At 39.9% G+C, this 24,522-nt stretch overlaps 1 protein-coding gene across 1 annotated transcript in view; it reads left to right on the top strand.

Annotated features, from left to right (window-relative positions):
- The window catches only part of LOC116673743 (semaphorin-5B), a 31,779-nt gene extending 10,167 nt beyond the window's left edge, over positions 1-21,612 (top strand). Inside the window, exons 3-23 of the mRNA XM_032505984.1 lie at positions 2,557-2,745; positions 4,495-4,594; positions 4,771-4,816; positions 5,797-5,859; positions 5,976-6,074; positions 6,382-6,595; positions 6,698-6,983; positions 8,167-8,302; positions 9,045-9,252; positions 9,348-9,555; positions 10,414-10,531; positions 10,899-11,083; positions 11,357-11,500; positions 11,622-11,769; positions 13,767-13,992; positions 15,193-15,414; positions 15,494-15,664; positions 16,781-16,930; positions 17,285-17,320; positions 18,088-18,299; positions 18,453-21,612. Of these exons, the coding sequence (XP_032361875.1) occupies positions 2,601-2,745; positions 4,495-4,594; positions 4,771-4,816; positions 5,797-5,859; positions 5,976-6,074; positions 6,382-6,595; positions 6,698-6,983; positions 8,167-8,302; positions 9,045-9,252; positions 9,348-9,555; positions 10,414-10,531; positions 10,899-11,083; positions 11,357-11,500; positions 11,622-11,769; positions 13,767-13,992; positions 15,193-15,414; positions 15,494-15,664; positions 16,781-16,930; positions 17,285-17,320; positions 18,088-18,299; positions 18,453-18,614 (3,279 nt within the window). The 5' untranslated portion in view covers positions 2,557-2,600 and the 3' untranslated portion in view covers positions 18,615-21,612. The remainder of the gene's footprint in view (positions 1-2,556; positions 2,746-4,494; positions 4,595-4,770; positions 4,817-5,796; positions 5,860-5,975; positions 6,075-6,381; positions 6,596-6,697; positions 6,984-8,166; positions 8,303-9,044; positions 9,253-9,347; positions 9,556-10,413; positions 10,532-10,898; positions 11,084-11,356; positions 11,501-11,621; positions 11,770-13,766; positions 13,993-15,192; positions 15,415-15,493; positions 15,665-16,780; positions 16,931-17,284; positions 17,321-18,087; positions 18,300-18,452) is intronic.
- The last annotated feature ends 2,910 nt before the right edge of the window (positions 21,613-24,522 follow it).

Below are 24,522 nucleotides of genomic sequence, written 5' to 3'. Positions count from 1 at the left end.
GTGTCTGACTTTAACACAGTAGACTGCTGTTGGCATACTGTCTCCTACCAACAGTCAATGGTGGTTTCTTTAACTACGGATCGACTGATACTGGCTTTTCAAGGCCGATGCCGATTATAAGTAGTTATAATAACCAATAACCAATATTTAGAACCAATACCTATTGACAGTGAAAGTTTAAATCTTTAAATTAAAATTAAGATTTTGAAATGTTGGAAACTCCAACACAAAACCTTGTTTAAATGGTTTATGCAGTTATTTAATAAATTAGAAACTTTCAACATAATCCACAGTAAAAGATAGTCAGATAGTGTTGTGGGCGGGACATTAAGTCAGACTCAGTGGTGACCGAGGGACAGACACAGAGCTGTAGCGCAGCCAGTGTAGTGTAGCTCATTTTAATACATTTAATATATCAGTTATCGGGCAAATAAAACACTAATACAGATAATCTGCAAACTGCCAAAAACGTCCCAAATCAATCTATCCCTACTTTTAATCTTTCTCTGAGCTTTACAAAGTACTTTAAATTGAGCAAACCTTAACAGCGGTAGTGATCTGAAGTTGCTCATATGGGTCGTTTGGAACCTTTTCTGTTATTTAGGTGTGAGGACATATAAAAAATGAATAAACATGCAGTCTAAGTAAGGCTGGTCGCAGTGTGAGAATCTGAATTCAAACATTTCCTACTGCCCTTGAAGAATCTGACTGACGTGTGCTGCTGCTCCCCCTCATTGCACTGAATAGACAAGTCCCAGAACACTAGGCTTCTCACTGGCCAGCCTTTGCACGGTGAGAGGAGCATGGCCACACAACAAAAGCGGGGCCAGCGGTGAAGGCTCTGCTCCTGTCGCTTCATTAAGCAACAATGTTAGACCCAGCAGGTTAAAAAACCTCTGCTTCCACACACATTCAGTCCTCCTGGTGAGCAGCAGACAGGCACACATTCACTGCCTCCATTCTCCCGAGCACATAGCAGCTGCAGTGAAGCTGGTCTAAGGGTTAAAGGAGAGTGGGAGAAGCTTAGCAAATCTGCTGAACTGTAACTTAGAAGAACTAGTCTTTTTTGCAATAAATGTGAGTAAATTGTTGGAAGATTATGCCCTTTTGAATTAGTTTATCCTTAAATTTGACAATAAAGTTGACAGTTCAACAACATGGCTTCGACTGACATGACTACTTTATTTATTAGTTAATTTGTCAGGGATAATGCAAAAAAAACAAAAAAACAAGGTTACTACTGTGGTACAGATGGTTGCATATAGGATTTTAGCCATGGGTAATTTAAAATAGGATCAATATCGATGCAGCAGAACCAGGGATATTGTCTTTTTTATGCCACGTATCCCTCTTCTTTGTAAAAACCTGGTGCATAAATTACCCACAATGCAACTCGAGCACCAACAGTTGGGTCAAAGATTCAGGTATGTTAAGATAGTAGCAACTAATGTAGCCACGACCCGCTAATCTCAAACAGAGTGCTACATACAGTAGGTCTGGTAAACTCACTTTCTATCTCTACACCCTCAGAACATTTTCATTTTCAGACTTGAAAGTAACACCTGAAAGTGAACAGACTTTAATCTTTGCAAAAGTTCCCCTTTAAACTTAAAACAGGGAATTTCATCTGCTTTAATATTTTGATTTCTGATTTGGTTTCAAAATGTAAAAGGTGTTTCTTTAGACTTTCTACAATTTATTAAGCATGCACATTGTAATGTTTTCCTTCCCAGGTAAAAAAAAAAAAATCCAGCTGTGTGCATCTCATTCTTAATAACTGTGAAATTGGCATTGTCCTTTTGACCTGGATGTCCGTATGTTCATACTCCTCATTGTTGGAGTTACAGTATTTGGCATCTCTGAGGGAAGTTTTCAGACTGCTCTCTTCGCTGCAGGTTGTTTGACATCATGGCTGAATGTTGAGTAGTAAGTCGTATAAGTCCACAAAGGTCCACAGGTGCCGGCATTCTTGCACACATAGCATACAGTCTAAATGATCAGCTAATTCTTTTAGCACTTTTGTGCCATTTTGAGACACTCTATGCATCATCATCAGATCATCATCTTTGAGCAGACTTGATGTACACAAATGGATTTTGAAGTCGACACAAAGACCCTTCATGTGGCTCACAGTTAAAAGTTCACACCCCCTGTTTGGCACTGGGCCCAGACTCGTCTTTGAAAAGGTCTTCCCAGTCTTAAAGATCTCTGTTGATGGCACCCTTGGTTTGAGAGTCGGCATTAGAGGGTTTGATGGCTCTGGCCTTTTGAAATGAATTAGCCATGACCAAGTCCTGCCGACACTGAGGGGCAGGACACCCAGAGCAGACAGACAGAGACAGCAGAAGGGCCGCTGGGCTGGTGGGGGGGGGTGGGGGGCAAAACTGATTTAGATGGATGGACAGCCACACAGAGAGCAAGTCAGTGTCAAGTACTGTTTAATAGTAATGGATTTTCAAAATCTAATATCAATATCGTTCACTAGACTAATTTGTTTTCGTCCTTGGTGTTTGATTCTTGCTGGTCATGTTCTTACATTTTCCTCCGTTCCAACAGGTGTTTCCTGAGGACCTGATTGAAGACTGGATGTGGTTGTAACTATGGTTACATCAGGGTTGGGGGCATGGGTCCTCTCCCCCTGTGGCCTCGTGCTGGTCATCTGTTCGTCTGTGTGTCTGTCCCAGCCGCCTCACATCAAACCAGCAGAGTGTCTTAGAAAGGAACATCCTGTTGTCTCTTACCAAGGTGAGCGCATCAGTACACGCTTTTCTTTCAGCTATTAGAGACATTTCCATGTTTGTCTCTAAACTTCTGGTTGCTAAGTCAAAAGTCTCATTCCTGATTGGTTCACACAGCCTACAATAGATTTATGAAAGGGGGAACTCATGTCTACATGTATAAGGCGTAAATGTGGCCTGACATCCACTGCAGTTATTGGATTAAAAGACAATTTTTGGTTATAGCGTATTCTTCAACTAGCTTTGTCTTAGAGCAACAGATGCTGAAACTAGCGGATTCTTGCTTTGTTGGTCTGGAAGCTGATTTATCCTTACCCAACTAGAGTATATATGTTAGTCGCAGCATCATTTGAAATAATGAGCTCGTAAACAATGTCATGGATAACAGGAGAGATCCTGATTATATCTGATTTATTGAACCTCATACAGACATTTGTGATTTGAAGATAAAAATGAGCTCATGAAAGGTTTGATTGGATCATAAAAACTTTTTGACAACTTTGTATGGTATAGTTACATATAGGATACACATTAAAAACACCAGTCAACATAACCGGGAAAAGAAGCAAATTAATTATCGCTTCTACAAGGTTTCAGGTCGCTGGTTACAGGTAGATGTCAAATGAATGATGGTTTGTGTTCGTGTTCTTACTCTCTGAACGAAAGTGGAACGGAGACCAGACAAGAATTTTGGTTCACTTTTGTTTGAAATAACCATCTTCATAAAGAAGTTGCTTTCAAGATGTTGCTTCATGTTTTACATGAAATTGATGAGGACGTATTGCAAAGCATGAGGCTTCAGTTTATTTGAGATATAATAAGTGTTGATATTTTGAAACTTTTCTTGGACATTTTAACATACATAAAGAGTATCACATGCCTCATTACATGTTATTCTTCAGCTGTCTGACCAACTGTGAAAGGGCCTTTGATGATATTATTTTGACAGGATGTCAGCTTCCATTCAGCTCAAATTGTCCAACTGGCAAACCGGCATGTTATTGTCTTAGATACATTTGTCCCACAAGCTAGGCGGTTCTAAAAGGAACCTGCATTAAATTAGACACCAGTAATTTGCTCTTAAACACTGTGGGAAGGATATGTTTGTTGCACTCTATGTGGTTTGTTCACACTACCCAAAGATGATGTAAAACAGAGGTTTTAAATCAAGACCAATTTCATTCGATCTATTATAATAAGAAACCTTTTTTTAGCACCTTTCATAAAAAAGTCCCTACGTGCTTTACAGGGTAAAAAGATTTAATTTCAACAGCAATTAAATTAAATTAAAGCCAGGCAAATACACGTACAGAGAATGAAATCAAATAAAATGTACCACAATAAGATAAGGGAGTCAAACTAAGGAAATTGCTTTTATTAATATTCCAATTAAAATTTTGTATTTGATTAAAATCAAATAAAAAAAATCATTCCAGGCTTCATTTTGTTTTTAGAACCAAGGGCTCATTAGGCCAGAGGAACTGCCACTAACAAATATCATGAAGCGTTGGCCTGAGCCACCATTCTGGCGTCAGGTTGAAAGGCTCATGGGAGGTTGTGGAGTTGTCAGACTGCGGGATCAGTTGATTCACTGGAGAGAAATGTGACACATCAGTAAAAACACTGAGGGCTTATCTGAGGCTGAGAGCTAGGTACCATTTGGTGGAGAAGGGTTCCCACGCACTTCATATTATGGCTCTGTGCTACTTTTTCCCTCTTACATGTCGCCTCATCCTGTTGTTCTTTCTCTCTCCAGCATTGAGGCCAGGGATGTCAGAATTCTCTCATCCAGGAGTGAAGGATTTCTCCCAGCTGGCACTGGACCTAAGCAGAAACCAGCTCATTGTGGGAGCAAGGTGACAAATAACTGACACTTAAAGCAGACAACATTCAAACAGCTTCAAGTCAACATACAATATGTTGCCAATATACAATGTTGTAGGAATGAAATCATTGCTAGTGTATTATACCCTCTGCAGTGTGTGTGCTTCTGCTACTCTTCTTCTTAACATAAAAAAAATCTCTTTTATAGAAACTTCCTCTTCAGACTGACGTTAAGCAACGCCTCGCTCATACAGGTAATGACATTTTTAACATGAATGTATGATTGAAAAAGAAATCTGCTTTTACTTGTTTTTGTACATTAGCATATTTTTTGCTTAAGGGAATAGGTCGTCATTTTGGGAAGTTTGCACATTTGCTGACTTGCTGAGAGTTAGATGAGAAGATCAATGTCTGCCCATTAAATATGGAGCTGGAGCCAGCAGCTGGTTAGCTTAGCTTTGCATAAAGACTGGAAGCAGGGAGCCAAATCTGCTTTATAATAAATGTTACATCCAAAGTGTAAAAAGCACACCTTGTGGTTTTGTGGTGGATTGTGTGCTAGACCATTTTTTTGCTGGAAACAGTGACTTCTTGCAGTTAACCCTTTGTTTTTTTACAGATTAAACACACTATTGCATGTCAATTAGTGTATTCTCATTTTACTCTCAGCAACAAAGCTAATAAGCTTTTTTCCTAAAATGTTGAATTATTCCTTTCAATTTTACACAAATGTTCTATGTGTGTTGACTGATTTACTTGTTACATGTTGCGTGAAACGCAGCCACCTAAACTCCTGTCGGTGCACTGTAAGAAAAGATAAACCATATCTACTCAATAAAAATGAGGCAACAGATTACAAGCAACATTATTAATTACATTTCACAAGGTTTGGTATTAAGTAAATATTAATTAAATGAGACCCTTAATAGTTATCCAATTAATATGAGTAGATTTGAATAGAAAACAATACAGAATTAATTATAACCTAAACATAAGATTGAGTTGGTTTGAAAAAGATAAACTCCCTAATGTGTAAATAGTACGAATACAAATTAATTTAATTCTACATATCAATGATATGTAACTGAGTAATAATAATCTCCATTAATCTGCACAATGATTTGAATTTAATCAATCCAATTAATTAAATCTAAATATTCATCTTTCTTAGGAATAACTACGGAGATGATATAAATGTTAATTTAATTGTAAGAAATATGTTTGTGTTCCCCAGGCAACAGAATGGGCACCCGATGAAGACACAAAACGCTCATGTCAGAGCAAGGGGAAGTCTGAGGTAGCGTGTTGTGTCATAAGTCTTTGTTTGCTTTATTCATAATGTGGTCAACTAAAATGACTGTTTATGATTTTTTAATGACCAACCAAACTGAGTTGCGGAGTGTTTGTCTGCAGGAGGAGTGCCAAAACTACATCCGGGTTTTGTTGATAAGCGGGACAACACTCTTCACGTGTGGGACCAATGCTTTCACCCCAGTCTGCGTAACCAGGCAGGTTGGTATATCACGAGATTTGATGAAGCAAGTTACAAGCGAGATCCGGTTTGGCCATGGGGATTATCCACCATCAAAATTAATCAAAAGGAATACTGTTTACAACCTATTCATCACAGAATCTCAAGAAAATTTGAAGTCTCTGCAAGTTAATTTGTGCCCTTTTTTTGCAATGTATGCTTATAAATAATTGGCTATGTTGTCTTCATGATCCAGTGCAATCTGAATACTGAAAGAGAAGCAGCAGATTCTCTATTAATTATTTGTTGTAAATTCACTTGTGTTTACACCTGTACACTTCCTGTCAGATTGGTAACATCAGTCAGGTGTTGGACACAGTGAACGGTGTTGCCAGATGTCCCTATGACCCGCGCCACAACTCCACCGCCATGGTAACAGAGAGGGGCGAGTTGTATGCTGCTACGGTGATTGACTTCTCAGGACGTGACCCCGTCATCTACAGGAGCCTGGGCAACATGCTGCCACTGCGCACCGCCCAGTACAACTCTAAATGGCTCAACGGTGAGCAAAGCACCACACTGACTTGTAATGTCCCATGTCTCTGTTTGCGGGTATCATATAATATTCCATATATTTTTTCTCTCCTCCTCATGTGTTGTTTAGAGCCTCATTTTGTGTCTGTTTACGAGATTGGTCGGTTTGCCTACTTCTTCCTGAGAGAAACCGCAGTTGAAAACGATTGTGGGAAGATAGTGTTCTCTCGCGTGGCCCGGGTCTGTAAGAACGATATGGGTGGACGTTTCCTTTTGGAGGACACCTGGACCACCTTTATGAAGGCCCGTCTCAACTGCTCACGCTCAGGAGAAATCCCCTTTTACTACAACGAGCTGCAGAGCACCTTTTACTTACCAGAGCAGGACCTGATCTATGGAATCTTTACCACTAATGTGTGAGTCATTTTCATTAATTACACTCTGTCTCTACACTCTGTCACTCTGTCTCAGTCTCTATGTAGACTGGAGTTTAAAGTCGCTGAACGCCCACACAGGTGTTTTCATTTAATCTGGCCGATTGGACCTCTTCCCAGGACTGTGTGGGTGTATCGAGACCGATTGATTGACATCTCCTTGAGCCTTTTGTTAGCTTTGTTGCTTCTGTTAAGGCAGGACAAATGACAGCTTTACCTTTCTCATTGGTAGAAAAGATTTGTGACCTAAAACAAACCCATCTAAGCTCCACATTGGCTTATTCAACCCACATTCAGGCTACGTTTACAGGCTATTTTCTTAAACTTTCATTTCAAGATCTCAATTTTCAAAAATAACATCAAGCACACCTGTCAGTTTTCACACCTATCAGGGCCAGTGTAATAATACTACACTAATACATACATATCTGATCCCTTTAGTACTAAAACTTACTTCTAGGACCAGTTCAGACTCACAGTACCAATCACACACAAGACTGGGATTTGGTCATGATGTGAAGCACTTGGACCATCTATGGAAAGAATTACAAACTTCATCAAACCAACTGTCTAAATTTTCATTAGCTACAATAAATTAAAATAATATTGGACAGACATGGGAAATTCCTGAAAGTCTAAAGTCTTTGTAAATTAATTCTTTTATTTTATTATCATTTCACCATTTCCTTTGGTTGTTTTTCTTTTTTCTTTTTTTTTTTTACCTGTAAGTGTGTTACCTTTCCATACGTTTCCATTACATTTCTTATAAAAAAGACCCACTTTCACAATATTACTTCAACATAACTATATAAGTAATTTGAACAAACTACTTTGTGTACAGAGTGGCCCATTACAGCATTTTTAGTTATTATATGTTATATAACTGGAGTTTATACAGCCTACTGTTTTACTCTATTTTTTAACAAGGCGTCTTATATCAATATACAGTATATTTGATTATGTGTTGTTGTTTTTTAAAGCACTAGTAAGTCGCAATTGCGCTCAGGTTTTTTTAATGTTTTGTATGTCAACGTGTATTTTATCACCATCTTTGTTATACTTTATTAATAACTGAGATTATAAGCCATTCTCTTTCTTTCAATCTTGCTTTCTTTCTCACTGACTTCCTGAGATCTGACAGTGATCACATCCTCCCCCTTTTTAGGAACAGTATATCAGCTTCTGCTGTCTGTGCCTTCAATCTGAGCTCCATCACCCAGGCCTTCAATGGACCCTTTCGCTACCAAGAGAACCCCCGCACTGCCTGGCTCTCCACCCCAAACCCCATACCCAATTTTCAGGTAACTCACATATATAAACAAACTGGATGGACTTAGATGTGCTTTTTATGTGACAACATAGTGGTAAAAAAAATCTGAAAAACAGAAAGTTTTGTCCTTTCATAATTTTCCAGCCTTTCCTTCAAGGCATTTTTTAAAGACTGGTTCTCATTTCATCTTGGTGTGCTGAGGATAAAGATAGCTTATTGCAGTATAGCACAAAGAAAATTCTCGCTCAGCTCCCTCAAATATAATTCCAACAATAAATGCTTGGCAAGCTTCCCAACACATACAAAATGCGACCCAAATTGAGCTGTAGGGACCTTGTAGTGACATTTCCGTTTATGTTATCTCTGCATTTCATATGTTATAGTTTTGTTATTTTTAATTTCAAAATTTACATTTATTAAACATATATTTGTGCTGTCGGTAATGGCCTTGCGCAGCTCATATTAATATTTGTCATGGGAAAAAAACAGAAAAGAACCAGAAACAATGAACATTCATGAAAGCTCTGTTGCAAGGACCACATCCCAACACAACTTATTCAAATGTAGCCATTAATGTTCTCAGATACAGCAGCGTTTGAGATGTCAAATGACCACCATTACACAGGTCTGTACTCGCTCGTGCCCTCAGGTTGAAGGCATGCTAAAATTAGTGAGTGTTAATGAGTGTTTTGTTGATAAGAAAAGACATCTGCTGCAGACTCAGAAACATCAGCCACCAACCTACGTATTAACACGCAACACTAATCCCTCAGTGTGGCACACTGGAGGAGGGAGGCCCCGGTGGGAACCTTACAGAGCGCAGCCTCCAGGATGCCCAGCGACTCTTCCTCATGAATGATGTGGTCCAGCCAATCACCACCAACCCTCTGCTGACCCAGGACAACTTGCGCTTCTCCAAGCTGGTGGTGGACATCGTGCAGGGCCGAGACACCCTCTACCATGTCATGTACATCGGCACCGGTGAGCGAGAGAGCTGTGGCAACAACAACAAAATGGTAGTGATGTAGATCCTTTTCATCCCAGAACTTCTCTCCTTGTTCATCTTGTCCAATCAGAATACGGCACCATCCTAAAGGCTCTCTCCACAACCAACAAAAGCCTTCAAGGCTGCTACCTGGAGGAGCTCAGGCTCCTCCCTCAAGGGCATATCGGACCAATCAAGAGTCTCCAAATCCTCCACAGTGACAGATCTTTGATTGTTGGGCTTGATGACAGGCTGGTGAAGATCCCGTTGGAGCGCTGCTCCAGCCATCCAACTGAAAGGTATGATCCAGTAGACCATCAAAACTGCAGCATCAGATATGATGTCAGCTTCCCAGAGCGTTTTTCTGAAAAAGAAGTTGCTTTCAGATAATGAGAAGCCAATTTATAGACTTTTAGTCTCATTTGATAATTTATCAGAATCGGAAACAAAAGGATTAACAAAAAATTACAGATATATTAACATAGATATGATTTAATTTAAATATTTAAAGTATAAAGCAAATGCAAATCCAATTTCTGCAGTGAATCGTTAAGTAAAAGTTGCAGTTGTTTAAATCTGGGAGCTGGCTCACTTTGTGGGTTCGCTGCTGCTACTGGTGGTGGTGAGTGTGTAAATTACATGTCATTTTTTAATGTATCTCAAGTTGAAGATACTTAAAAAGATTGATGAACTTTGTGCCATTAAAGAGACAAACGTGTGTGGGTGGCCAAGTCTGAAAGGCCTGCGATAAACGCTGACAAAGATGATTATGTTAAGAGCCCAGTTTATTTTCCTTGTAAAAAGCTGCTTTTGAACTGTCAGTCCATAATTTTGGCAGGATTTAGAGCAGACATTACATAAGCAGGTCTTTAATTATTTTGTAGACGCAAACAGAATATGTTGACAACCTTACAAAATATTGTATGATGTCTCAGTATCAGTCCCTCCAGCAGCTATCCTACTTAAAACACAATACAAGTCCTTTAATACAGAGAAAACAATTATCTTAAAACATCCTGCTGACTCTACACTGTGGAAATGTGCAGACTACTAGAGTTTTTTTCATTTATGAAACAAGGACATTCTCTGTATTGCAGAGAAACTTGATAATTCTGCAACTGAAACAATTACTGACTAGTTGTCTGCACTGATATTAGTCATTGCATGGAAGCTCGGGACCCTTATTGCGGCTGGGATCACAAGCAGAAGCGCTGCACCACCATCGAGGAGAGCTCCAACATGAACCAGTGGACTCAAAACATTACTGAGTGCCCAGTAAGAGACACACACACACACTCACACACACACACAGTTAGTCTGGTGTTTTGGTCTTTACTGTATATATTTAAAAATGCTTTGCATTTCATTAAGAGGTAATGAGAAATGTCTAAAAAGCATTCCTTCCTCTTTGATTTCCATGAGGGTACTGACAATGGTAAAACACTTTAGTGTCAGCGGTCTTAGAATCCATAATGGATTTCATATTAAATTCAATATCATTTGTACACAGCTGTTTATTAGTTAAATATATGCAATTACAGCACATTAACCCAAGGTTTAGACCAATTTGGTGCAATTTGCAAATGTGACTTATTTACATGAATATGGCATGGACTTTAATCCCCTTAAATCCTCTCTGAAGGTGAGGAACCTGACACAGGATGGCGGTTTTGGTCCATGGGCGCCATGGCAACCTTGTAACCACGATGACGGCGAGGGCTCCATCAGCAGCTGTGTGTGTAGGTCCCGCTCTTGTGATGGACCTTTAGCCCAATGTGGTGGGGTTGAATGTAAAGGCGCAACTATCCAGGTGGCAAACTGTTCCAGGTACAGTCTCTTTATGCAGATATTCTAATAACAGGTCAAAGCTTGCCTAATACATCTGTTTGTTAATTAGTTAAATCAATACAACCTTACTCCTCATCAGTTCATAATGAACTTATTAAGTGTTTAAAAGTGGACAAGTTGAAAAGACAGTGAAGCCAGTTGTGTAGCCTGTGATGTGAAGGAGTTAATTGTTAAATATGTGGCTGTTAATCTTGAGTTGTTGTCGAGAGTGGAGCTTTTGTGTGGCATGAAACAAATGATTCTGTTCCACAGGAATGGCGGCTGGACTCCCTGGTCCTCATGGGGCAAGTGCAGCAGCAGTTGTGGTATTGGATTTGAAGTGAGGCAGCGATCCTGCAACAACCCCTCGCCTCGCCACGGTGGTCGAATCTGTGTTGGCCAGGGTCGAGAGGAGAGGTGAGAAAAAATGCGTTTGCTTCAGTTTCTGCAGCAGGAGGTAGAAATGTAGTCATCTATGATAAGAACATACATATTATCACTTTGGATAGGAATGAATTTAGTGTCTCTGTGTTTCCAGGCTGTGCAATGAGAAAAAGCCCTGTCCCCTGCCTGTGTTGTGGACAGCTTGGGGCCCCTGGGCACACTGCAGTGCTGAGTGTGGAGGGGGGGTCCACTCCAGGACCAGAACCTGTGAGAATGGCAACAGCTGTCCTGGATGTTCCATGGTATGTAGTGCTTGATTATTCAAGATATTAGGTTAAGGTGTTTAGAACCACACTAAAAAGTATATAAGTTTAACAAAAGTAGACGTTCTGCTGTCGGATTCTATATTAATTAAATATTTCAACCAAAAATGTATGTTCTTTGCTTGTCTGGCCAAGAACATCAAACTGTGCAACATGCATCTCTCCTTTTTGGCTTAATGTCAATCTACTAACCCTGGACTGATGGTTTACGGTTTCAATGTAAATGTAAATGGACTGTTCTTATATATCGCTTTTCTAGTCTTAATGACTACTCAAAGCGCTTTTACATAGTACAGGAACTATTCACCACCTGCTCATCAGATAAACACTCACACACATTTACACTCCAATGCGGGGGTTCAGTGTCTTGCCCAGTGTCTTGTTTCTCTGCAGATAAGAAATTATTTAAGTTATATTTGGAATAATAGATGCATAAGGCTTTACTTATTAAGAGCATGATTGTGCTCAGTAAATTGTAACCAGCTAAATTATGTTTTTTTTCTTTTTCTGACTGTTTTCTCTTCCTAAATTTTACAACCAAGTCTTTTGTGCCATTTGTTGGCTTGTGGCACAGCTGCTTCTTTTTACCTGCTGCTAAGAAGCTTCACAGACAAGGTGTAACACACATTGAGGTGTACATTGTCCCTTTCAATAATCCACCTCCTTCCTCACAAGAGGCCTGATGAACAAGTAGTAGTCAGTGCTGCAAAAAGAACAGGATCCCGTACTGACTTTCCGCCCATGAACATTACCAAATGTTGCCAGGTTTGCTCAGTTGGTAGAGCAGGCGCACACATATGGAGGTTTACTCCTTGACGAAGCGACCCTTAGCTGCATGTCATTCACCCCCCTCTCTCTCCCCTTTCATGTCTTCATTTGTCCTGTGGAAATAAATGCCTAAAATGCCCAAAAAATAATCTTTAAAAAAACAAAACAATTCCAATGTGTTTCTTGGAACCCAAGCCAGAAGAAGTCATTGTGTGTCTGCAGCGAGGTGAAGCTTTTCATACCTCTTCACAGCCACCAGAAGAGTTTAAGTAGTCCCATCAAACACATTAATTAGCTGCATAGTAAATTCCCTCCAAAAGAACTGAAATATTTGTGTTTTTAGCAGCATGTATTTAAGTAGCAGTGTGTCTCTGAAAACGATTTATAAGGAATTACTGAAAGAGTAGGATCATATGATTTGGGAGATTTAAAAAACAGCTGTAGTAGAACAGACAGAAGTAGCTAGATTTCATCTACTTAGTGATATTAATTAAATTAAAAATATTCCTCACCGTAACTGTGACAAATCAGACATGACGATCATTGGTCCCAAATCCCTCACCAACACTACTCACAACATCCGCCACACAACCACCTAAAGAACATAGCTTGTCTCTGCCCCTCACTCTCCTTATCTGCTGCCTAAACCTTGATCATTGCTTTTATCACATCCAGAATTGACTACTGCAATAGTAGTCTTTACTGTACATCATCCAAAATCCTGAATAAACTCCAGTACATCCAGAACTCTGCTGCTCTTCTGCTCACCCATTCATATTCCTGTGACAACATCACTCCTCTCCTCCAGAACCTCAACTGCTTCCTATCCCACAACGGGTTCAGTTTAAAATCCTTCTGCTCACTCACAAAGCCCTACATATCCAGGCCCCATCCTTTCTCAGCGAACTGGACCAGCACCACACTCTTTCCCGCAGCGTCCCCTCCTGTGATGCTAACCTCATGTCTCTACCACTCAGGACTAAGTGCCCGACCTGGGGTGACAGAGCCTTCTTCGTAGCTGCCTCCTCCCTCTGGAACTCTATCCCCAAACACATCTGCACCAGTCTGTCCATGTTCAAATCACAAGTCAAAACTCACCATTTCAGAGCTGCTTTTAATGTTTGATTAATGTGTGAGGATTTTTAATGTATGATTTCTTTTTGTTTCCCTTTTTGTCTCTTTAAGTGAAATGAATTATTATTTTACAGGAGTATAAGGCCTGTAATCTGGAGGCCTGCCCTGAAGTGCGGCGCAACACCCCCTGGACCCCCTGGATGCCAGTCAATGTCAGTCAAGATGGGTCAAGGCAAGAGCAGAGATTCAGGTACACCTGCCGGGTGCTTCTCCCTGACCCCCAGCAGCTCCAGCTGGGCAAGAAGAAGATGGAGACCCGGTTCTGTCCCAATGACGGGTCTGGAGCCTGCCAGACTGACTGTGAGTACTGGGAATAAACATGTAACGGGGACATGTAATGGAAACATCAGCTCAACAATATCCACCCTCTCACTTCTTGCTCTGCAGTTTTAGTCACAAATCACAAATGTGGCCATGTTTCCTTCTTTTTGTCAGTTGCCAGCAGGTGTTCTTGGAACATTCATGGAAACACAGCTGCTAGACTGCATAGCCAGATGCCACCTTAACCTGGGGATAACATGGCAAATTTTAGGTTTAAATTACTCTTCATATTTGGAATATACCAATCTAAAAAAAATTAAGCCTGGTCCAACTCTACAGAATAATCTAATACTGTATCTGTAAAACCTGCTGAATAGAACTCCATTTATTTGGGCTTTAAAGAGTGCTGCTGGTGGCGGAGCTCCCAGTTTGCCACAATAAACACAGATGGTCTCATTGAAAGCAGGATGTGGCCAAACTGTATGCAGACACCGATCAGCAGATTGACAACATCACTGAACCTTCATGGGGAAGCACGTCCGTGGCTTTTCCTTTCTTTCTTTTCATGAAATCCTACAAAAGATATAACATTGTGTCAGTTTAGTTATTTACTTCAAAATAGATGAAGCTGACAATGTGGAAATGTTTTATTGTTTCATCTTTCTCTTGTAGCTGCTCTCGTCCTAAAATATTTCTGCTGTCCCCTTTGAAAGCCTCAGGAAGTACTCCCCATTCATATGTAAATCATTTTCTGATTGTGGATGCCTATGTGTATGTGTGGCAGGTGTAACGGAAAAACTAGTTCATGTTTTATCATGGCCCAGATTACACCACACTAATTCATGTTTCATTACAGGCTGTCTGTCTGCTGAGTTTGGAAATTAAAAGATAAAATTATTTGGTTCATGTTTGAACTCACGGATCATTTAGAAGATTTTCTGAACAATTCACTTTTTCAGCAGGGTGGCTCAAAAGATGTTGGGAAAACTTCCCCTCAATTGTTTGAGTGAAAGTTTTTTTTTTTAATGAATGTTGTTTTATTCTTTCTCTTCTCCTTCTTACTGTTCCAGTGCATTGCTTATCAAGTAAAAAGGATTTTAAAAAATCACTATATATGGTGCATTTAAAATGTCATATCTTCTCTTTATTCCCTTTCCTTTCAATACTATCACTATCTAACAAAATAAAAAGCCCAAAGCAGATAGATAGATAGATAAAATGTTTGCTGTGTATTTCAAGCTCTAGTTGAAGACTTGGTGAAGACCAGTGGGCAAACTCTGTCCCAGCCCCAAGGTGTGCGCTGGGGTTCGTGGGAAACATGGTCCAGCTGTTCTCAGCAGTGTTCCAGAGGCTTCCGAACCCGGAAACGTAGTTGCTCAATAGCAGAGGGTAGGACAAACCCCAACACCTGCGTAGGATCCCCGGTGGAGTATCAGGATTGCAACACTCAACCGTGCCCAGGTAACAGGGAGCTTCTGTCTGTCAGTGTAGTCCCAGAGTATAATGCACAAATAAAGTTCATTGTATGTGCGTCTTTCAGTGAGTGGGGCCTGGTCTTGCTGGTCCTCCTGGTCCCAGTGCTCGGCCAGCTGTGGGGGCGGACACTACCAACGGACTCGAACGTGCAGCAACCCCCCCCCTGCCAGTGGAGGAGACATCTGTATAGGCCTTCACACTGAAGAGGCGCTTTGTAATACACATGCCTGTGAAGGTAAATCTGCATATGGCCACATTATGGAAGGTTTCTATGAAAGGCTCTACCTGATCCACAAAATGTGTCTGAAACAAGGGCTGTTAACATAGAGCTTATTCTTCTATTGTGTATTCTGAAGTGGACAACATGAATCATGATTTTGTATACTGGTTATTTTAATTGAGATTTCTTTTTTTCATTTTCTGCTGTTTTGATTTGTTTTTCCCGAAAGTGCTATGCAAGTAAATTGTCATTTATCATAATTGTTACACCGTAAATACACTCCCCAGGTTCGCCCTGTCTAATGCTGTTTGTGTGGACACTGATATGAAATCTCTTCCACACAGCAAGTGGCAAATCAATATTTGGGTTGAGTTTGTTGGAGCCTATCCCAGCATGCATTGGATGAAAGTCAGAAAAAAACCTTTTGGTAAAAAGCCTCAAATTCTACCTTTGGCATATTCCTTTTTATTCCTTTTGTCTTTCAAAAAATGTAGAGACATCAAAAGCAAATTGGTGTTATCAACTTCTCATCTATTTTAAGCTTTTGTTCAATAAACAAAGGAACCCCAGTACAGGCGCACACGGACACTGAACTGTGACTGGCTCGTGATGATGAAGACCATTTCACTGTGGCCAACATTTCTCAACCTGCACACTTGGTGAATTTCCACACAGTTTCTGTGGTCACTCAGTTCAACAAGAGATACAGACTTCTAGTGACTACTAAATCTCTGTGTTTGTTTCAAGATATTTTATGAACCACTTTTATGGAATTTCGAAAAACCACCTACTGCAGTTCCTGACTGCTTTCATAGACAGGGGACATGGTTACATTAAAAATTGCATTCTAGTTAAAAGCCTTTTTTTAATTTGGGGGGCTTTCTTTTGAAATGGAGATATTTAATATTGTTTGGTATGTGCTGGTGCTGCATCTATACCAAAATAAATTAAATGAGAACTTAAGGGCGCAGAAGCAGATCCCAAAACATCAGCGTTTACTGCATCTTACATTTAACGACGTGCAAACTTTTCTAACTCAGCCAAAAACACTAACTGGCAGAAAACCAACTGTTGTTCTTGTGCCCTTGTTTCAATTTCAAACTTTTATTATTTCTGTCCACTCTTCATCAGATTGGGGTGAATGGACAGATTGGGGGGACTGTGATGACGAGGGTCTGCAGCATCGCACTCGTCGCTGTGGCGAAGACCAGGAGGCTGAAGCCACTCTCTGCCAGGGCAACGTCACCCAGTCCAGGCCTTGCCAGCCTCACGAGGTTCCAGGTAAGCACATGCTTTTGTTCATAAACTGCTGGAACAAATTTGATGCATACAGTAAATTTGCTGTTGATTGTTGCTGATACAAGCTGGAAATATCCAGTTTGTATTATTCAAAAGTTTAATCAGACACAGTAAATGCTGACTTGTTCACCTTGTGTAGAAATTAAAAAGATGAATTAATGGAGATGTCAGCATTCTGCCTACCTCGAGAACAGTGAAGCCTTTGAGAGAAATGAACTACTCCTTGTCATTTTTGTTGTTTGATCTTCTGGAGCTGTCGTGATTTCACTTCACTACATTCATGTTTTTTCTCTTCTGTCTCTGTGTGTTCATGTCCGTCTGTCTGACTCCCTCCAGTTATTTTACCCGGACTGGAGGACCAGAGCTGTGGAAGTGAGTGAAACAAGAGATGTCTCTCTATTCGGTCTCACAAAATGACTACACTTTGTTCCCAGCCCACACAACCCTCAATTTCCCACATAAGTTCTGCCGGGTTTTATGCCTTCACTCTCCTGTCACATCCACAGTAAATCAATATCACTTTAAATTACATTGCAGTCTCTGAAAATATAGCAGTTATTGTTGCAAAGTTACAGACTTTAAAAGGCTCTCTTCTTTTACTGATGTGTATCACACCGTTGGTAACACAATTACCTTTGTGTGTGGCTTTTTCCCAATGTGATATGGGATTTGGCAAAAGTATCGGGTTGGTATTTGTCTTTTGATAAAGTTAGATAGAAGCCAGATAGTGACATCAAGTCCTAGGATGATGGATGTTCCGCCATTTCTGCCCCACTGGCATTAAGGCCAATGACTGTCTGTCTTTCATAGACTATAGTCCAAGGCAAGAAATAATTGAATCAATCAAGAAATCAATTAATATCCTCCTTAAGGATGGTTCCTAGTAAAAGTCAGATAAAATTTTCCCTCGATTTGACACCTCTAAAAAGTCAGACTACAAAGAAATTTGCTCTGGATATTCAGTTTCCCAAGAGGATGAATTGCAATGTTTACCCACTTCCTGAAAGTACCATCGGTGCACAACTTCCACTTCCACTGTACACAAGAAGTATAAAGAAGTATACAAATCTTAGGGGAGGATTGGCATTTGTCTTATCCTCTCTCTTTGCCTTTCCCCCCTCCAACCCCTCTGTCCTCAGCCTTTACTTTGTTCCAGTTAGTAGCCGTGGGCTCAGCCAGTTTCTTTGCAGCAGCTTTGCTGTCAGCACTGGCCTACACCTACTGCCATCAACTTAACCGGCCATCAGCAGAGTCAGCAGTTATCCACCCCAGCACCCCCAACCACCTCACCTACAACAAGCAGGGCAACGCCACGCCAAAGAATGAGAAGTACATCCCCATGGAGTTTAAGGTGGGCTGGTTCAATTGTGTCATTATAGACCTATACCTAAGTACTGGCATCTTTATTAGACAGTTAAGGAAGAGAGTTTCAGAGAGTCGGTTATGCCTTTACAAATACTGTGCATTTAGGACAAATTCTTTTTTTTATGTCTCCACACTCCAGACGCTAAACAAGAACAATCTCCACGTAAACGATGAGACGTGCAACCACTTTCCCTCCCCGCTGCCATCCGGCAATATGTTCACCACCACCTACTACCCGCCCAGCCTGAGCAAGTACGACTTCCATCCGGACTCCCCCTGCAGGACCTACATGCACAGCTGAGAGGAGGCCAGGCTCTGAAAACAAAACCGACCCTCTTTACTCACCCGTACACCACCATGAAGCGTTTCCTAGTTCAAAAAGTACACCAAGATTTGATCAACATTCTCATGTTCCAGTCAAATTTGTAGATCTGTCAGTGAGATCTTACAGGCTCGGTTCACTCGGTACACTTTTGTGATATCTTGGCAGATGTAGATAGTTTTGGTTTTATTGGCCCAGGTGTTGATATCCCTGAATTTAGTTTATAGTGCCAACAGAGACTCTTTCCACAAACAGTATTTCCTCTACATCATGCACATTTATTACATAATGTGCCTATTTTCATGTATGAGTTGCTACTGCATGCATAGAAGTTTAAGGCTAATAGCATGCATCAGGTGCACCGTATATTAGGGGTGGAAATCACTTACTTATGCCAAGGTACGATATTATTGTGATTTTAAACATATTGCAATATTCTGCGATGTATTGCAATTTATAACCTTTTTTCCAACTTCTAACTTTTCCCAATTTCAAATGATGTCCTCAAAAGAAAACTTTGTCAACATCTGTTTTATCTAAAAAGATACGTTTCTCTGATTGTTCATATTACTTCACTTTTATTAGTGCAAAATGGGATTGTCCAGCAGACAAACTGACCAACACATACAGTATGTAATGAAAGATACTTTGCGCCTGTGTATCGATACAGTATTGCCACTGAAAGTATTGCGTTATTATGCTGTATCAATTCCCCCCACCCCTACTGTATATAACGAGTGTACTGTCTTATGGCCCTTGCAGGATTTGTCATTGCATGTTATCAGTTACACAGGCTTAAATATTCAGAAACATTAGTGCTGATATGGCCGCACCTTGAGTGTCCTTTTTAGTTTTGGACATAGGAGTTTTTCAAGTACCTGTATTTTCACAGCTGGAAAACCCAAATTTTGGGATGCATCTGTGTGCAAGCCACAATGACACCTGAAGAGGTACACCCTTTGTTCTTTAAATGAAGCCAGCACCTACAGTATAGCTGCTCCCTTCCTCTTACTTCACCCACCCTGAGGTGCACTGTTTGTGGCAGTGTGAGAGCAGGGTATGACCCAGAGCTCCAGGCATTCAGGTAGACTTCCTGGACAATGTATAGACCTGGATTTCTACCAGACTGAGAAGAGACCCATCTACTGGTTTTTATTTTGGGGGATTTTCCCTTTCCTCATTTTCAGCAGGTGGGTTTGAAGGACTCAATAATACTGTACAATATTTTTGCTTGGACATATTGCCATCGGTAAAGACAAATGATGGGTTGTGACAAACATCCCCACAATTCATCCTTCACTTTGTGTGAATGAAGCAAAGAAATTAAGAGACTTAATATTTCAAGCTCATTTTCTTTATTGTTAATGTTTAGCCAAATCCACAACTGAAAACAATATTATGAGGACACTTCTGACACACCTCACTATGTACTGTACATTGTTAAAATTGTTGGTTGACTTTTCTGTCAGCAGATTGTATGAATTATTTTAAGTGTATTCACAGATGTTACTGTTTGAATTTTTATCTCCTGAAAGAAAATTATTTGATTTTGTAGGGCATTTTTTTGGTCAGTCACACTCATATTTTCTGGATGTTATTGCATTAAGGTTATTGTTAAAACATCACCAGATATAAACCTGTATTTTTCAGAGCCTCTCACCAGAGCATGAACACACCATAAATCAGCCAAAAACGTCAGCTGCAGCGCCATGCAACAAAAAGGTAACTCCACAATGTGTATAACTGGGAAAGATTAACTTGGTCAAGCAGGTTTCAAGTCTCTGCATTTTGTTTTTACAGTGTACTGAAATGATCAGAAAACTATGGCTGCCCAAAGGCAAGAAAAACATCTATAAGACTTTTGTATGTAGAAAACATTTGGCAGCAATGTAATAAGTTATAATTTTGAGATTTTCTAAAATGCACTGTTTTTGTCAATTAAGGAAAGGATGGTGGACTATAACTATTTGTATTCTTTCATTTCTAAATACAAATAATGTGCAAATGTGGAGAAAAACATCATATGGCTCTCACAGTCCAAAAACATGAAGGTTAGGTGAGCTAGTTACTCTAAATGGTGACTGCCTGTCTATATGTGTTGTGTATAAGGTAACATTACTGGTGCTTGTATAAATATGTTATTCACATTTCTGGGGATTATGAAGGCATTAGGCTTGCAAATGTTTGCTCCCCTGGTACAAATTCAGTAATGCCTTCTTTTAGAGGTCAGTAATTTCAGAAGAATTTCCAAGAAGAATCCTGAAAAAACAAACATTGTTATTTAGAACAAATTATAGGGAAATGTATTAGATTGACATGGTTCATTTAAAGCATGCAAAGCCTTCTTTACAGGAAACTTCTTGGAAATGATTCTTAAATTGCTGACGTAATGAAACAATTACGCAAGCTCTAATGCTGAAATAGCCTAAAGTAGTAGGCTAAATAAAACAGGACAGTATATTTAAGTTACTTCATGCTATGAAATGTGTATGGCATATCTTGTGTTTCTAAATTGTAAATACCAAGAAATGGATTCAGGTGTTTCTCACCAATCGTGTGATGTAGCATGAAACAAACAGCCCTGATAATATGTGTTCACGTTTGGGTGCTTGCGTACAAGTGGCTGCATGCACTGACACTCTTACATGAATATACATATAATGTACATGATTGTGTAAATTGTACAAGTATAAGTATTTGGCCTAGACAATGGAAATATTCATTTTCAATGGGGCATCCTCATCTGTGCTGTGACAGAAAAGGTTTTGGATTTAACAACCATTGTCAACGGATACCTAAATGGATTTGACATGCTCCCAAAATACACAATACAAAACATTATAATATGATTAATGTGTATTTGACTCAACACTGCCTTTTGGACACTGTGATCTTTTGGTACTCTATATTTTTGTATAATGTGTACACTGTAAAAAATAGGGGAAAAAAAATGAATAAATCAATTTTGGTGCCAAAATTGTGGTTATCCATGCTAAAAGCTTAACCCCAATCTTTAAAAAAAATAGAGTGCTTTTATTTACATCCCAAATAGTCACTACCTTATCAATATAATATGTGTGGCCTATATTTTAGTATTCAGAAAAATCACAAATATTGGAATTCTGAAAATCATTGAACAGTTGCACAGTAGCTTCATAGATTTTTGGATCTAGACTACTTATAGTGTATAAGAGCATTATAATGATACAAAATTAGTTAAACTTACCATACATGTGATAGCACTTTCCAACAGCTATCAAAGACGTGGTGAAAAAAAACTGAAAATATTCACAACAAAGATGTAGAGCACATCCCCAATAGCTTTTTTGTCCAGTCAGACGTTTAAGTGGTTTGACTGTTGCACGAGAAGGAAGACAAGTGTTACAAGGTGCTCTTTTTAGTGACTTTACTCCCTCCGCCTCCATCATGTCTTTAATATTTGAAGTGGCATGAGAGAACACATGCAGGTAAGTCATCAGGTTCACCATTTTGTCCTCTATACCATGGTGATTATGTTTCTATTTTTCATGTAGGCAGGTCAACAGATGTTACCTGATGAATAATAGAAGCAATAGAAGATGGAGGGAATGGCAGTTTGAACAGTTCTTAAATGTAACCAGGAAACCAAAAAGTAACTTGTGCAGTTATTTATTTAGTTATTGTGCTGTGATTGGAGAGAATACTGTAAAAAGCAATAACGGTGAAGCTTATTTATCATTAAAATCTGCACACACGCTCACAGATATCCCATGTGGGGCCTTACCCTCAGCTCTTCACCATGACACAAGGGGCCCGTTTGAATGAGAGCCCACATGGACTCCACTTAGCTCTTATTGGCCTATAACCCGCCTTGACACTCATGGAGCCCACATAGACATACAAATTATGTGTTATAGATGCCTGCATATAGATGATTTCCGCGGGAGGTGATACAGATGTATCAATGGTCCCAAACTAGGGGAAATTTCAGAGCTTTAAATGGTTGCTTGTTCACTCTTTATGACTGCCAGTGAGATTAACTCTTCTGTGAGATAAAAGGCACGGCAAGGCTCAGTTCTTGGAAATTCTGCTTTCCATCGTCAACTCGAAGCTGTAATCCTGTCTGTGTTTCGGTTTGACACTGGGCAGGTGGTTCAGCAGTGCAGCCTAATCACGACAAAAAAGGCACATTTTAATCTGAAAGAAACAGTGTCTACCCATCTATTGCCAAATATTTCAAACCAGTTAGTCCTCACATCATTGCTCTGAACAGGCTGCACTCCAGTGTTTATTGTTCATAGTCCAGTGAGCAGCAGTGTTGCTCTGGTATCTGAGAGTTGAATGTGCTGGTAAAACCACAGGGTCATTCATGCACTATTTATTTATTCATCTGAATGGCTTACTTCCCTCCCGTTAAGCAACTAAGAATCACATTGAGAAAAAGTCCATAAATATTAAACATAAAATGGAAGATGCACGCAAGAAAATACCTCAAATAGGTTCCACGGGAGGCGATGGCTATTTAAAGCAAAGTGACTAAGATATTTTGAGGCTGTCCATCTAACCGCTTTGTCGGCGCCAGGTTAGTGCAGAGACACAGGTAACGTGCAGAAAAAGCAACCTGAGGATATGGAGCACTCAACGTCCCACATGTCTGAATAAGTAGTGCAGATGGATGGAGGAACTTGTGTCAGTAAAGTGTTCTTGGTTATTCTTGTCCGCCGGTGGGGTCGAAAAAAAATAAATCCAGGGCTTCATTTGACAGATGTAAAATGTGTCTGTAGTTGAATTCATGCAGGGCTTCTTGACATGGAAGACATGTTCTGTAACACAAACAAAACAATAATGGTGGTATTTCCTGAAAATGTGAGCAATGTTGACGTCTTACACTTGTATACAACATCTTTTGAAATAAAACAACTGAAAGTAACTGACAGACACTCAGTGGATTATGAACCTCCAAGTGTTGAAAGCAGTGAGCCCCAAATCAGAGACTGGCCTTCAATGCAGCCCATGAAGGAACAACATCCCCTTCACACACACACACACACACACACACACACACACACACACACACACACACACACACACACACACACACACACACACCACACACACACACACACACACAAACACACACACACCGACACACACACACACACACACACACACACACACACACCATGCACATGACAGCAAAAAAAAACTTCCTCAGTTGCTTTTATCGTTGCTTTTAGTTTGAGAATGCTGCCATCTGCTGGACAAATGAAAAAACAACAGAGTTTTCTAAGCGGAAAAACATGCTGTATTTACTGTACTCTAACATTAACATTAGCTACTAAAATAAAGACACCTGTAAGTGCTTATAAGATATAAAAGACACAGCATAATCTGCATGAAAAGTGACAAAGTGCTGGTGACTGAACAATTTGGCAACTCTCACCAACAGTTGTACAAAGCTTTTAAATATAAAACTCATTGGCAACCATTAAGCATGGGGATGGATCTATTATGATTTGCGTGTCTGCATAACTGCAAGAACTGCACAAAGGGATGAATATATTCTGATACATACCCTGGGGAGGAGAAAGCACCAGTAAAATGTTTGGTAGGCTATACCACGACAACAAGCTTCATAACGTAGGCTTACCTAAAAATAAATCAGGGACAACATTAAAGTAAGATTTTGCAGAGTTGCATAGATAACCTGTGTCAAGAGCTCACAACATGAATGACCTAATTTCCTACTAGACTACTTCTTCTACTTTTAAACCAGTGGCATTCAGAGTAGAAGAGAGGGGAGAAGGAAAAGGCAAACTCAGGCTGGCTTAAGGAGGTTGACTTCTGCAGAAATGACTGATGCCCCATGGGTTTGCAATATAAATATAAGAGGATGCAGGAAAATGCA

This window comes from Etheostoma spectabile, chromosome 24 (genome assembly GCF_008692095.1).
Source record: "Etheostoma spectabile isolate EspeVRDwgs_2016 chromosome 24, UIUC_Espe_1.0, whole genome shotgun sequence".
NCBI classification, from domain to species: Eukaryota; Metazoa; Chordata; class Actinopteri; order Perciformes; family Percidae; genus Etheostoma; species Etheostoma spectabile.
Note: the sequence above shows the minus strand (reverse complement) of the source record. Positions and strands in the feature narration are given on the sequence as shown.